General features: G+C 44.2%; 2 protein-coding genes across 2 annotated transcripts in view; one reads left to right on the top strand and one right to left on the bottom strand.

Annotated features, from left to right (window-relative positions):
- cabp2a (calcium binding protein 2a) overlaps positions 1–3,925 on the bottom strand; it is a gene marked incomplete at its 5' end in the record, with an annotated part of 34,674 nt that extends 30,749 nt beyond the window's left edge. Inside the window, 2 exons of the mRNA XM_083764314.1 lie at positions 1,760–1,945; positions 3,863–3,925. Of these exons, the coding sequence (XP_083620440.1) occupies positions 1,760–1,945; positions 3,863–3,925 (249 nt within the window). The remainder of the gene's footprint in view (positions 1–1,759; positions 1,946–3,862) is intronic.
- A 3,151-nt stretch (positions 3,926–7,076) lies between these two features.
- The window catches only part of LOC310859293 (von Willebrand factor A domain-containing protein 7-like), a 40,201-nt gene continuing 34,685 nt past the window's right edge, over positions 7,077–12,592 (top strand). Inside the window, exon 1 of the mRNA XM_083765735.1 lies at positions 7,077–7,189. The gene's annotated coding sequence lies outside the window, so the exon portion shown is untranslated. The remainder of the gene's footprint in view (positions 7,190–12,592) is intronic.

The following is a 12,592-nucleotide window of genomic DNA, read 5'->3' as shown; positions in this document are numbered from 1 at the left end:
TCCCTTAAAAAATCAATAAAGGCGTAAGCCGCAAAAAAATATCTTAAAAAAAGTACTTACACGAAGACAATGATTTATTGTATTACAAATTTTACATTTTTAAATATGCAAATGAGGCAGTATGTAGGAAAATATGCAAAATAATCAAAAACATGAAAAAGCTACTACTGTGGAAGGGTTATCATGTATTAATTTACTTGTATTGATCCTATAAACAATTTAATATAGGTATAGGGTATAGTTTGCCCACCAATTTTGGAGCTCTGGCTCATGGACTAAAAACCAAAAAGAACTGAACCGGTTCCCATTGGGAACCAACCGGTGGAAAAGGGGTCAGAGTGAGTAGACAGGTTTCTGAACCGTCCACAGCCCTCCTCTGAGACACAGAGTGAGTAGACAGGTTTCTGAACCGCCCACAGCCCTCCTCTGAGACACAGAGTGAGTAGACAGGTTTCTGAACTGTCCACAGCCCTCCTCTGAGACACAGAGTGAATAGACAGGTTTCTGAACCGCCCACAGCCCTCCTCTGAGACACAGAGTGAGTAGACAGGTTTCTGAACCGCCCACAGCCCTCCTCTGAGACACAGACAGAGCAGACAGGTTTCTGAACCGTCCACAGCCCTATATTCTGTCCACAGACAGAATATATGGTATCCTATTATAATGAACATCAGTGAGGACCAATTATATGAAGATATAGGTTGAAAATGGGTGAAGTGGTCCTTTAATAGGCTGGAAATGAGGCTCTCTGGAATGGTCTCTCTTGTCACAACCACACACAGCAACTACTTTAAAATCATTCTAAATCCAGGCTAAAATATTTGATGTTCTCCAATTCCTCTAATTCAAGCACCTTGAATTGTGCTATACATTATAATGTGATCTCTAGTCTGTCCAGAGCCCCACCAACATGCAATTCCAATTTGTGGTTGATGTGTATGTTGTTCATGATACTACTGCGTATTATACTGCCCACATTGGTTTTTTTAAGGGAATTACAGACAAACATTATGGAATATCAAAACCTTGTTTGATGCACATGTGACATGCCTCACAACAATAAGCCTATACAGTAAGCTGCATGGCTCCTTTCCAAATGAAAAAGCAGCAGGTTTACTCCGAGTCTCTCCCACGCGTGACTTCTCACTTCTCTCTAAGGGAGATGGAAACCACCCGGCGCCTGAGAAACACTCATTCCGGGCCGCTTGTATTCACAACCTTATTCTTTGGGTCATGGCCCACTCTTCATGACCTATAGGTGAGAGTAGGAATGAAGATTGCTCGGTAGACAGATCAGCTCTGCCTTCTGGCTCAGCTCTCTGTCCAACAGTCCAGTGTGGTACAGCTACTGGAACCTGCATGTTGTATGTTTACATCTAGTTCTAGTCGACTAAATCTACAGTTGATTTAATCAACTAAAATGTATTTCTTCGGGCCTTGATGTCGTCGTAATGGCTGATTTTACACTTGCTGAAAATAGCAAATATATACAAGCTCGTAGATGGCTTGTAGATCGGCTATTTTCAGCATGCCAAGTGTAAAATGACTAACACTGCATGGATCTCTTGAGTATTGTCCACTAGTCGCTTCCTATACCATGTTAGTCCAGTTTGTATTGGTTGACGAAATCATCAACATTTTTTGTCATAGTTAGTTTGTCATCATAGCTCAGTTTTCATTTATTTTCCATTGAGGTTTCGTCAGTGAAATAATTAGCATTAGTCGACAAAATCAACAGCGCCTTTCCAGAGTCTCCTACCTGCCCGAAGACAGAGTCCACGATGGGCCTGAGGTTCCTCCTCTCTTCCTCGTGGAGCCAGTGGTCCTCTGCTGGGTCTTCAGCGGGCGAGCACAGACTCAGGGTCTTGGACTTGGGCTTACGTTCCTTCTTCATGCTGGCTGAGCTCCATCTCCTCAGGGAATCCATCTTCTTCTTTATGGATCCCTGTGTGGAAAGAGACTCAAGTTGAGGAGACGATGCCAAGCAACGAGTGAATCAAGCAAGCTGGCTGGTTGAGTATAGGCCTATATAGACTTGTTCCACCACTTTCTGTTGTCACCTGTTCTTGTATAACCCATTTTGACCTGAGATCAGATTCAAAAAATGTCTTCTACATCCTGACAGTTTTCTGAAAAACCTATGTTTCCATGTCAGTGGTTCGTCGATTTAAAAAAAATAGCAGACCTACAAGCTCGTAGCGCGCCACTCGGTGGCGCGCTACGAGCTTGTAGATCTGCTGTTTTTCAATAGCTAAAGCATAACGTAATGGTAACACCAAAACGGGATAAAGCCATGCTTGGAGATTGTCCTAAATACATCTCATCCTTTCTGAAGTGGGACTCTGAACTCTATACCACACCCGGACCAAGTCATTTCCCCAAAATCAAGGTACCAAAAGTTAACTCTGAACCTGGTATAGATCTGCTTTTATAGCTTCTGTGGCCCAAATACATGGAATGACCTGCAAACAACATTACAATTGACCACATTGGTATGAGTTGTTTTAAAACATGAGCATACAGACTCCTACAATAATATGTAACTGTTTTAGATCGCTTTGAAATTTGTCTTAGATTTTTATTTGTAAACCTAATGGCTTATAGGCCGATACCTACAACTACAGGTATATGCAGGTGCATTCCCAATGTTGTATGCCGACTTGGCATGGTTCCCAATTAAGTAGGTCTCGAGCAGGTTTAGTTTCAAGTACAGACACTAAACGCTAAGTAAAATGTATTTTGTTACTGTCAACCTGCACTTTCTGCTTAGCCTCCATTATAGTAGATATCACATTTTACGAGCAATCACAACACAATTGTTTTCATTCACGGAGAATGTTATGTAAACAGATTTGTAAAGTGTCAACGTCATTTCCCTGAACGGAATATACTTCCGCTAAATTCCCGCTATACTTCTGCACTTGCCAAATTCAAGCAATTTATTGTCTGAAATTCTTTATTAGGAACCATCCCTTGAGATGAACCATCTCGTTTTCAAGGGGGTCGTTTTGCAATTCACAAAATACACTTCATACATAAAGACACTTTTTTTACAAACAATTCAACCAGACAAGACAAAACAATACAATTCATAGATAAACAGGAAACAAACAACAACAAAACAAAAACAGCAAGGAGCTTTGAACATAAATTATTTTTTGCCAACTGATGTGGGTATATTGAACTAAACCTGTGAGCAATGTCTACGTTGATGTGTAGAAGTGTATGGTGTCATAAGCTGTTTCAGATACTGTGGATAATTGAAATGAATACATTTAAAGATGAACTGCAGCCAGTGCTGCTGTCTTCTTGAGGTGGGAGATGGTATAAGTTGAGATTTTCGTACAAGGTACAGTGGTGGGTCAAATATGGGCAGTCAAGGACAAATCTGCAATTAAATGCACTCTACAGCGTATGGGTCTTGGCCAGGGTGAGTGTGCCACGTGACGAGTCACACCAGTTTTCACTGAGTGCTCATCTGAAAACCATATTTTGGTTGTAAAGAAGAAACCATATTAATACTAATACATATAATGGATGTGCAGAGTGCAAGAAACCACCATGATGGAACTATAAAGCTCCAAAAATATCATTAACCACAAAAGATATTGGATGAATGGGTGGAACGGGGTCTTCATACAACGTTATGCTTTAGCTATTGAAAAATAGCAGATCTACAAGCTCATAGCGCGCCAGCTGGTCTGCTATTTTTTTTAAATCGAAGAACCACCGACATAGAAACATGGCTTTTTCAGAAAACTGTCGGGATGTATAGAAGACATTTTTAGAATCTGATCTCAGGTCAGAATGGGTCAGAAATTTTCATTCACAAACACCTGCAGGTAAAACTCATAAAACTGACCTTTTTCACTATCTTTCCCTCCTCCGGCGTTCCCAAAGATGACGTGCTTCCTGCTTCATTCATGGCGGCGGTTATACTATGGTTTCCCCATTCACGACGATTATGCCCCGCTTTTTCTCCCCCCTTTGGTCGTCGCTATATCCCTTATTCTCCCACCCCACCCCCTCCCTTTTTATCTCTCTACAACAGCATCTGACACGGGGCTTTTAATCTGAGGCAGCATCTCTCATATTGCTCCTCCTCCCCCCCCCCTCCCCGCCCCACACCCGTCTCTTTTTCATCCCTCGTATAGCATCCCTCCATCGCTACCACCTACTGTACACACAACTGTATTTGTATCGCACATTTCTTTAATGCATTTAGGAAACCTGTTCTTGTATAACCCATTTTGACCTGAGATCAGATTCTATAAATGTCTTCTACATCCTGACAGTTTTCTGAAAAAGCTATGTTTCTATGTCAGTCGTTCTTCGATTTTTCAAAAATAGCAGACCTACAAGCTCGTATGAGCTTGTCAAGGACGCCCAGAAAGATATATTTGGCTGCAGGGCCCCATCGCAAAATATGTTGTACCAGAAGCAAAGAATTTAGTTAAAAACGTTCACTGTCAGGTGAAAAGCAGCAGCTTGGACTCCTCATGCATAGAAGGAGGCATGAGGTCACCCCGCTGCCCCCCCAGGTTGGCAGAGGAAGTGTAGCGCCCAGGATTACATTAGATATTTGGCACTGGGTGAAAAGAAAAAACTGGGTTACAAAATCGTGGGTTAAAAAAAAAAACGTCCTTAATGGGTTAAAATACAATGCAGTGCACTGGAATGAAAGTGCACTGATGAAAAGTAGGTCATGCTAAAAGAATTACAAAATATATACAAATATCTCAGCCAGGCGTTAGAGCTGACATGTCAGAAAGTGATTCTGGAATTGTCCGAGAGAGAACGTCGATCCATGGGTCACCAATGTCAAACTGGCCATTAATTCAATGGCATTTAATGTTTGTGCTATAGGACAAAGCTTGTGTACAGTACACCCTCAAAGCTGGACATAGGCTGGCGACGGTGCCGCTAAAAAAATATAGCATTTAAAAAATATCTATATGTACACCCCCTAGATATGACACGTATGTCGCAGTGACTTACCCTGAATTCACCCTTTGTCAAGGGGTTGTGGCGCCCCTCTTCGCACCCATTGGTTGCCGTTTCGTGGTTTGGACAAAAATCCTCCCTTTCCATCCACTACCATTGAAATAACATGTTTTTCAGTTGCTTCGTATTGATATTCTGTGCGTTCAGTTCAATTCTTATTTTAAACTTGGTGTCAGTAAAAAGGAACATCAAAGGTGCAACATGGTGACTGCAGGTTTGTTTTTAGTTTTTTCCAAAATTGATTTGTTATGTACATGGCCTAGGGGGTGCCAAGATACACAACAAAAAACAGGGGAGACGCAGTTTACCAAAGAAATATAATTTATTGATTAACCAAAATAAGTAAATGTAAGGAATAAATCATGATTGAACAGATGAAGTGTGGAGATCAGTATTCAGTGGTGTAGTGCGTGTATGCACGAGTGAAATGTATGTGTGCGTGTTGTATGTATTAACAGAAATGTTGAAATATGTGCATGGTGGAAAAGTTGCAGGAGGCAAATGAAAAGAACAGAACTGGGGAAGGAAGGACTGGGGAAGCAAGCATTTATAGGGCGTCGACACCCTCGCCCAGGTGCGAGCCACTTTATAGGCTCATCCTCATGATTAGCTCTGCTCCCCAATCCTATTGGACAGAGAAGAAAAATGATTAGGGGCAAAGCAACTACACACAACCACATAAATAAGTGAAGTAGGCCTACTAAGCAACTATATTCACACACAACATAGGGAACCGTCACAGATTCAAATGATCAAATTCATCATAAACAAGGCGGAACCAGGGCGGAACAATTAGATGACCTTTGGTGTGACCTCGGTCCGGGGATTGACCCACAGCCTCCCAATCTCAAAATGGACACTGACTCTATAACCACATAAGGCCACCCATGCAGCCAGTGCAATTTACAATAGAGCTGATTAAAACCAAACGACCTTTGGTTTGTTGTTCGAGGACTGCTTTTAAATGGGTATGTTTTCAATTCTGTGGTATGCGGAGTATTCTGAAAACAACTCCACCATGGGTTTAGTTGCAGTGGGGTGAGGAGAGGGTCGTTCGAGGTGAGAATTGTGTGTCTGTATGCATGTGTACGTGCGTGCATGTGCGCGCATGTTGAGGACTGCTTTTAAATGTGTATGTTTTCAAATCTGTGGTATGTGAAGTATTTTTAAAACAATTTAGTTGCGGTGGGGTGGGGTGCATGGGCAGTGGGTCGTTCGAAGTGAGAACTGTGTGCGTGTGCTCACCTGTGTGTGCGCGCGTGTGTGTGTGGCGCTGGTAGGTTGAAAATTATAATATCTTGATAGGAAATATTTAATGAAGATGACTGGCCCGCTGGCCAAGTGGTCCACAGAGACATTCCACCTAATAGGCTCAATAGGCTCTGTCCTGACAGCGTGTCACGTGTTGGAGTCCCGTCCATGACCACCTTTGCTGCATGTCTTCGAGTGCATGCCTTTCATCCGACGGAGCATTGGTCCGAACGACAACCTACCTCCTCCCTCACCCTAACCCTAACCTCCCCCGGGGCAGACACCTAAACCTAACCGCAACCCTCTCCCGACCCGCAGCGCACCTCGGAGCATTGCTCCTTCGGAGCAATGCTCTGTCGGATGATAGTACGCCTCCCCATGTCTTCTCCCTCTCTCCTGTGAATCTTCACTTGATGCCAACAATAAAGGCAGAAAAGCCAAAAATAAGAGGCGTTGCTGAAAATGAGCACTATAGTATTCTGCTACTAATACTATACCTTGGGCCTGGGTAAATTAAAGAACACCCCCCCCCCCCATATTACTGTACCTAAAAACATAAAAACTTATTATTGTATTTTATCATAATATGATAAAATGAGTTGAGGACATGAGGACATATTATGTCCTCATGTCCTCAACTCAGAAGAGTGTTTTCTTTTAACAAAAGATACGTGTATATATAATATATCACCTAACTGGATTTATATCATCAAATTGCATCAGACGTGCTGAGACATGTTGAACACAAGGTTGAACAACAGCATGGTGCTGCAGAATCGAAAGCAACTGCTTCACAATCACGGCACATAGTTTACTCCACTCACCACTTCCACTTTTCTGGCAGAAGAGGAAGGGAGATCTGTCTTGAATATTAAAATCCTGGTCAAAACGCAGGAAGGTCTCATCATCTGTGAAGACTTTGCCTCGAGGGTGAGTAAAGCAGAGCTGAATTGCAGACCCATACTACATGTTTTGTTTTTTTATGAGAGAGAGAGACAGTATACAATGAGAGCAGGGGAAAGACTGCAACACATGGTTCATGCATGCTCATCAACAGTGGTGGGAAAAAAGTACTCACAAATGTTTTACTTAATTAAGTAAACGTATCAATACTGCAATATAGAAATACTCTGTTACAAGTAAAAGTATATGGAATTCAAAATGTAGGCTACTCGAGTAAAAGTACAAAAGTATTGGCATCAAAATGTACTTAAAGTACCAAAAGTAGAAAGTACAGAATGTCTCATTTTCAAGTTTTAAAAAGTATAAAAAAACCTTTTGAAAATCTCCAAGCTCTATGATCTTGTAGATCGGCTATTCTCAAATGGCCTGAAATGAATATAGGGCCGAAGTGGTTAATGCAAATGTTTTGTCACAACAATCCATCCAAATCTGCAAAGTAACTATAGTTTTCAAATGATTGTAGTGGAGTAAAAGTATACCATCTTTGCCTCTGAAATGTAGGAGTAGAAGTAAAAGTATTGCAGTGATTCATATAAATTGAAAGTGAAAGTGGATTCATATAGAAATTGAAAGTGATTCAAGTCCCACTGAACTCTAAGATCAGAGCTTACAGAACATACTGTATATATAATGGACATTTTATATAAATGTACGGATCACACTGACCTGACCTACAGTAAGAGATCTGTGTTGACCCTGCACTGTCTGTGTGTACTTTACTTGTCCAGCATTTCTGTGTGCTTGTGATGAACGGGCGGGAATCCCCCACATGTTTACCCTCTATATAAAGACAGCACGAATCAACCTTAATACTCTAGTCAGCATCTGTCAGCTATAACTACAGCACAGTGCATTAACTGCTTTTAAAGCAAACATACATATACCAGCCACACTATGCCAATGTAGCCACACCTCTCACTAAATCCCACCCGCTCCGTCTCTCTCTGTCCACTTTTTTCCCCACAAAATAATCTCATCTCTTTCCGGTGCCGTTTTCATTCCATTGTTGTCTCCACCAGGCCGAAGGCATGGGGAGAGAGTATGTTTTATTGTCTCCACCAGGCCGAAGGCATGGGGAGAGAGCATGTCGTGTTGTCTCCACCAGGCCGAAGGCATGGGGAGAGAGTATGTTTTGTTGTCTCCACCAGGCCGAAGGCATGGGGAGAGAGTATGTTTTGTTGTCTCCACCAGGCCGAAGGCATGGGGAGAGAGTATGTTTTGTTGTCTCCACCAGGCCGAAGGCATGGGGAGAGAGTATGTTTTGTTGTCTCCACCAGGCCGAAGGCATGGGGAGAGAGTATGTTTTGTTGTCTCCACCAGGCCGAAGGCATGGGGAGAGAGTATGTTTTGTTGTCTCCACCAGGCCGAAGGCATGGGGAGAGAGTATGTTTTGTTGTATCCACCAGGCCGAAGGCATGGGGAGAGAGTATGTTGTGTTGTCTCCACCAGGCCGAAGGCATGGGGAGAGAGTATGTGTTGTTGTCTCCACCAGGCCGAAGGCATGGGGAGAGAGTATGTTTTGTTGTCTCCACCAGGCCGAAGGCATGGGGAGAGAGTATGTTTTGTTGTCTCCACCAGGCCGAAGGCATGGGGAGAGAGTATGTTTTGTTGTCTCCATCAGGCCGAAGGCATGGGGAGAGAGTATGTTTTGTTGTCTCCACCAGGCCGAAGGCATGGGGAGAGAGTATGTTTTGTTGTCTCCACCAGGCCGAAGGTATGGGGAGAGAGAGTATGTTTTGTTGTCTCCACCAGGCCGAAGGCATGGGGAGAGAGTATGTTTTGTTGTCTCCACCAGGCCGAAGGCACGGGGAGAGAGTATGTTTTGTTGTCTCCACCAGGCCGAAGGCATGGGGAGAGAGTATGTTTTGTTGTCTCCACCAGGCCGAAGGCATGGGGAGAGAGTATGTTTTGTTGTCTCCACCAGTTCGAAGGCATGGGGAGAGAGTATGTTTTGAGTATGTTTTGTTGTCTCCACCAGGCCGAAGGCATGGGGAGAGAGTATGTTTTGTTGTCTCCACCAGGCCGAAGGCATGGGGAGAGAGTATGTTTTGTTGTCTCCACCAGGCCGAAGGCATGGGGAGAGAGTATGTTTTGTTGTCTCCACCAGGCCGAAGGCATGGGGAGAGAGTATATTTTGAGTATGTTTTGTTGTCTCCACCAGGCCGAAGGCATGGGGAGAGAGTATGTTTTGTTGTCTCCACCAGGCCGAAGGCATGGGGAGAGAGTATGTTTTATTGTCTCCATCAGGCCGAAGGCATGGGGAGAGAGTATGTTTTGTTGTCTCCACCAGGCCGAAGGTATGGGGAGAGAGAGTATGTTTTGTTGTCTCCACCAGGCCGAAGGCATGGGGAGAGAGTATGTTTTGTTGTCTCCACCAGGCCAAAGGCATGGGGAGAGAGTATGTTTTGTTGTCTCCACCAGGCCGAAGGCATGGGGAGAGAGTATGTTTTGAGTATGTTTTGTTGTCTCCACCAGGCCGAAGGCATGGGGAGAGAGTATGTTTTGAGTATGTTTTGTTGTCTCCACCAGGCCGAAGGCATGGGGAGAGAGTATGATTTGTTGTCTCCACCAGGCCGAAGGCATGGGGAGAGAGTATATTTTGTTGTCTCCACCAGGCCGAAGACCTGGGGAGAGAGTATGTTTAGTTATCTCCACCAGGCCGAAGGCATGGGGAGAGAGTATGTTTTGTTGTCTCCACCAGGCCGAAGGCATGGGGAGAGAGTATGTTTTATTGTCTCCACCAGGTCGAAGGCATGGGGAGAGAGTATGTTTTATTGTCTCCACCAGGCCGAAGGCATGGGGAGAGAGTATGTTTAGTTGTCTCCACCAGGCCGAATGCATGGGGAGAGAGTATGTTTAGTTGTCTCCACCAGGCCGAAGGCATGGGGAGAGAGTATGTTTTGTTGTCTCCACCAGGCCGAAGGTATGGGGAGAGAGAGTATGTTTTGTTGTCTCCACCAGGCCGAAGGCATGGGGAGAGAGTATGTTTTGTTGTCTCCACCAGGCCGAAGGCACGGGGAGAGAGTATGTTTTGTTGTCTCCACCAGGCCGAAGGCATGGGGAGAGAGTATGTTTTGTTGTCTCCACCAGGCCGAAGGCATGGGGAGAGAGTATGTTTTGTTGTCTCCACCAGGCCGAAGGCATGGGGAGAGAGTATGTTTTGAGTATGTTTTGTTGTCTCCACCAGGCCGAAGGCATGGGGAGAGAGTATGTTTTGTTGTCTCCACCAGGCCGAAGGCATGGGGAGAGAGTATGTTTTGTTGTCTCCACCAGGCCGAAGGCATGGGGAGAGAGTATGTTTTGTTGTCTCCACCAGGCCGAAGGCATGGGGAGATAGTATATTTTGAGTATGTTTTGTTGTCTCCACCAGGCCGAAGGCATGGGGAGAGAGTATGTTTTGTTGTCTCCACCAGGCCGAAGGCATGGGGAGAGAGTATGTTTTATTGTCTCCATCAGGCCGAAGGCATGGGGAGAGAGTATGTTTTGTTGTCTCCACCAGGCCGAAGGTATGGGGAGAGAGAGTATGTTTTGTTGTCTCCACCAGGCCGAAGGCATGGGGAGAGAGTATGTTTTGTTGTCTCCACCAGGCCAAAGGCATGGGGAGAGAGTATGTTTTGTTGTCTCCACCAGGCCGAAGGCATGGGGAGAGAGTATGTTTTGAGTATGTTTTGTTGTCTCCACCAGGCCGAAGGCATGGGGAGAGAGTATGTTTTGAGTATGTTTTGTTGTCTCCACCAGGCCGAAGGCATGGGGAGAGAGTATGATTTGTTGTCTCCACCAGGCCGAAGGCATGGGGAGAGAGTATATTTTGTTGTCTCCACCAGGCCGAAGACCTGGGGAGAGAGTATGTTTAGTTATCTCCACCAGGCCGAAGGCATGGGGAGAGAGTATGTTTTGTTGTCTCCACCAGGCCGAAGGCATGGGGAGAGAGTATGTTGTATTGTCTCCACCAGGTCGAAGGCATGGGGAGAGAGTATGTTTTATTGTCTCCACCAGGCCGAAGGCATGGGGAGAGAGTATGTTTTGTTGTCTCCACCAGGCCGAAGGCATGGGGAGAGAGTATGTTTAGTTGTCTCCACCAGGCCGAAGGCATGGGGAGAGAGTATGTTTAGTTGTCTCCACCAGGCCGAAGGCATGGGGAGAGAGTATGTTTTGTTGTCTCCACCAGGCCGAAGGCATGGGGGGAGAGTATGTTTTGTTGTCTCCACCAGGCCGAAGGCATGGGGGGGAGAGTATGTTTTGTTGTCTCCACCAGGCGGAAGGCATGGGGAGAGAGTATGTTTTGTTGTCTCTGGAGACACTCAATTTGAATGCATAATGTTATACTTTAGCTATTGAAAAATAGCAAATCTACGAGTGCAGCGCTATGAACTTGTAGGTCTGCTATTTTTGAAAATATATATTCTTTCAGAGCAAACGTTTTCAACTCAAATATTTGCTTCTCGGACGGCAGCAATTCGAAACTGGCCCCCGTAAAATCTGAATCCCCCCCCTTCCCCTCACTGTATATGTTTATTTCCCCTTTTTGCTTCCTTTATGATGAATTCCTGTTCTGTTCTTTGACTATATGGAAGTGTCAATTTGTACGTCTCTAAATGTTTTGATGAATTGAACATGGTATGGTGGGCCCTCTTGTAAACAAGTGTAATGCTTAGGTCTTCCACTCACAGTTAACAGTCTTTGTATTGAGTTTGTGCTTGAAATGTACTGTAATTCTGCAAACTGTTAATAAATATTTCAATCAATTAATGGGGGGTCTGTATAGCCTACCTCTTCTCCCAGCATTGACGACACAGGTAGGTTCTTTATAAACGGGCATTTATTTCGGGCATTCTTCTCATCCCTCAGTTGTTCCATCCATGCCATGAGAACTATATGTTGACACCAAATAAAACACATAATCAACAAAGTGTATCACAGTACATAATATCGATCAAACACATGAAATACAAACATGTAGAAATGCACGATGCGCACTTTGCGCAGGTGAACGTGTCCATCGCGTACATCAAACATAACAACACATCAAAGACTAATCCAAATTATAGAATACCTCGTTGGCCGCTTTGTTGTGAAAAGAGGTACTTGAATCTTGATTTTCTTAATGTTCTTATAATGGCCTTTGACAGTTTGCTTTGGCTTCAGACGTCTTTCTTACTTTAACAGTTTGTAACACACTAAACTGCAAGTGTGCTGCTGCATGCTTCCTTCATGCAAACCAGAGAGACAAAGTTTGTAGCACCTGTGTGCAATGCCATGCAATCATGCATCAATCAGTCAATCATGGTCCAGTGTTGCTACTGACAGACAGGGACCTTTTTCTGCCTCAGAAAGTTATCATCACATCATGTTTTTACATTCTTAACCTCATATG

Source organism: Protomyctophum parallelum (genome assembly GCF_964188405.1).
Source record: "Protomyctophum parallelum genome assembly, chromosome: 5".
NCBI lineage: Eukaryota > Metazoa > Chordata > Actinopteri > Myctophiformes > Myctophidae > Protomyctophum > Protomyctophum parallelum.
The sequence above is the reverse complement of the archived record's forward strand: the minus strand, read 5'-3'. Positions and strand labels throughout refer to the sequence as shown.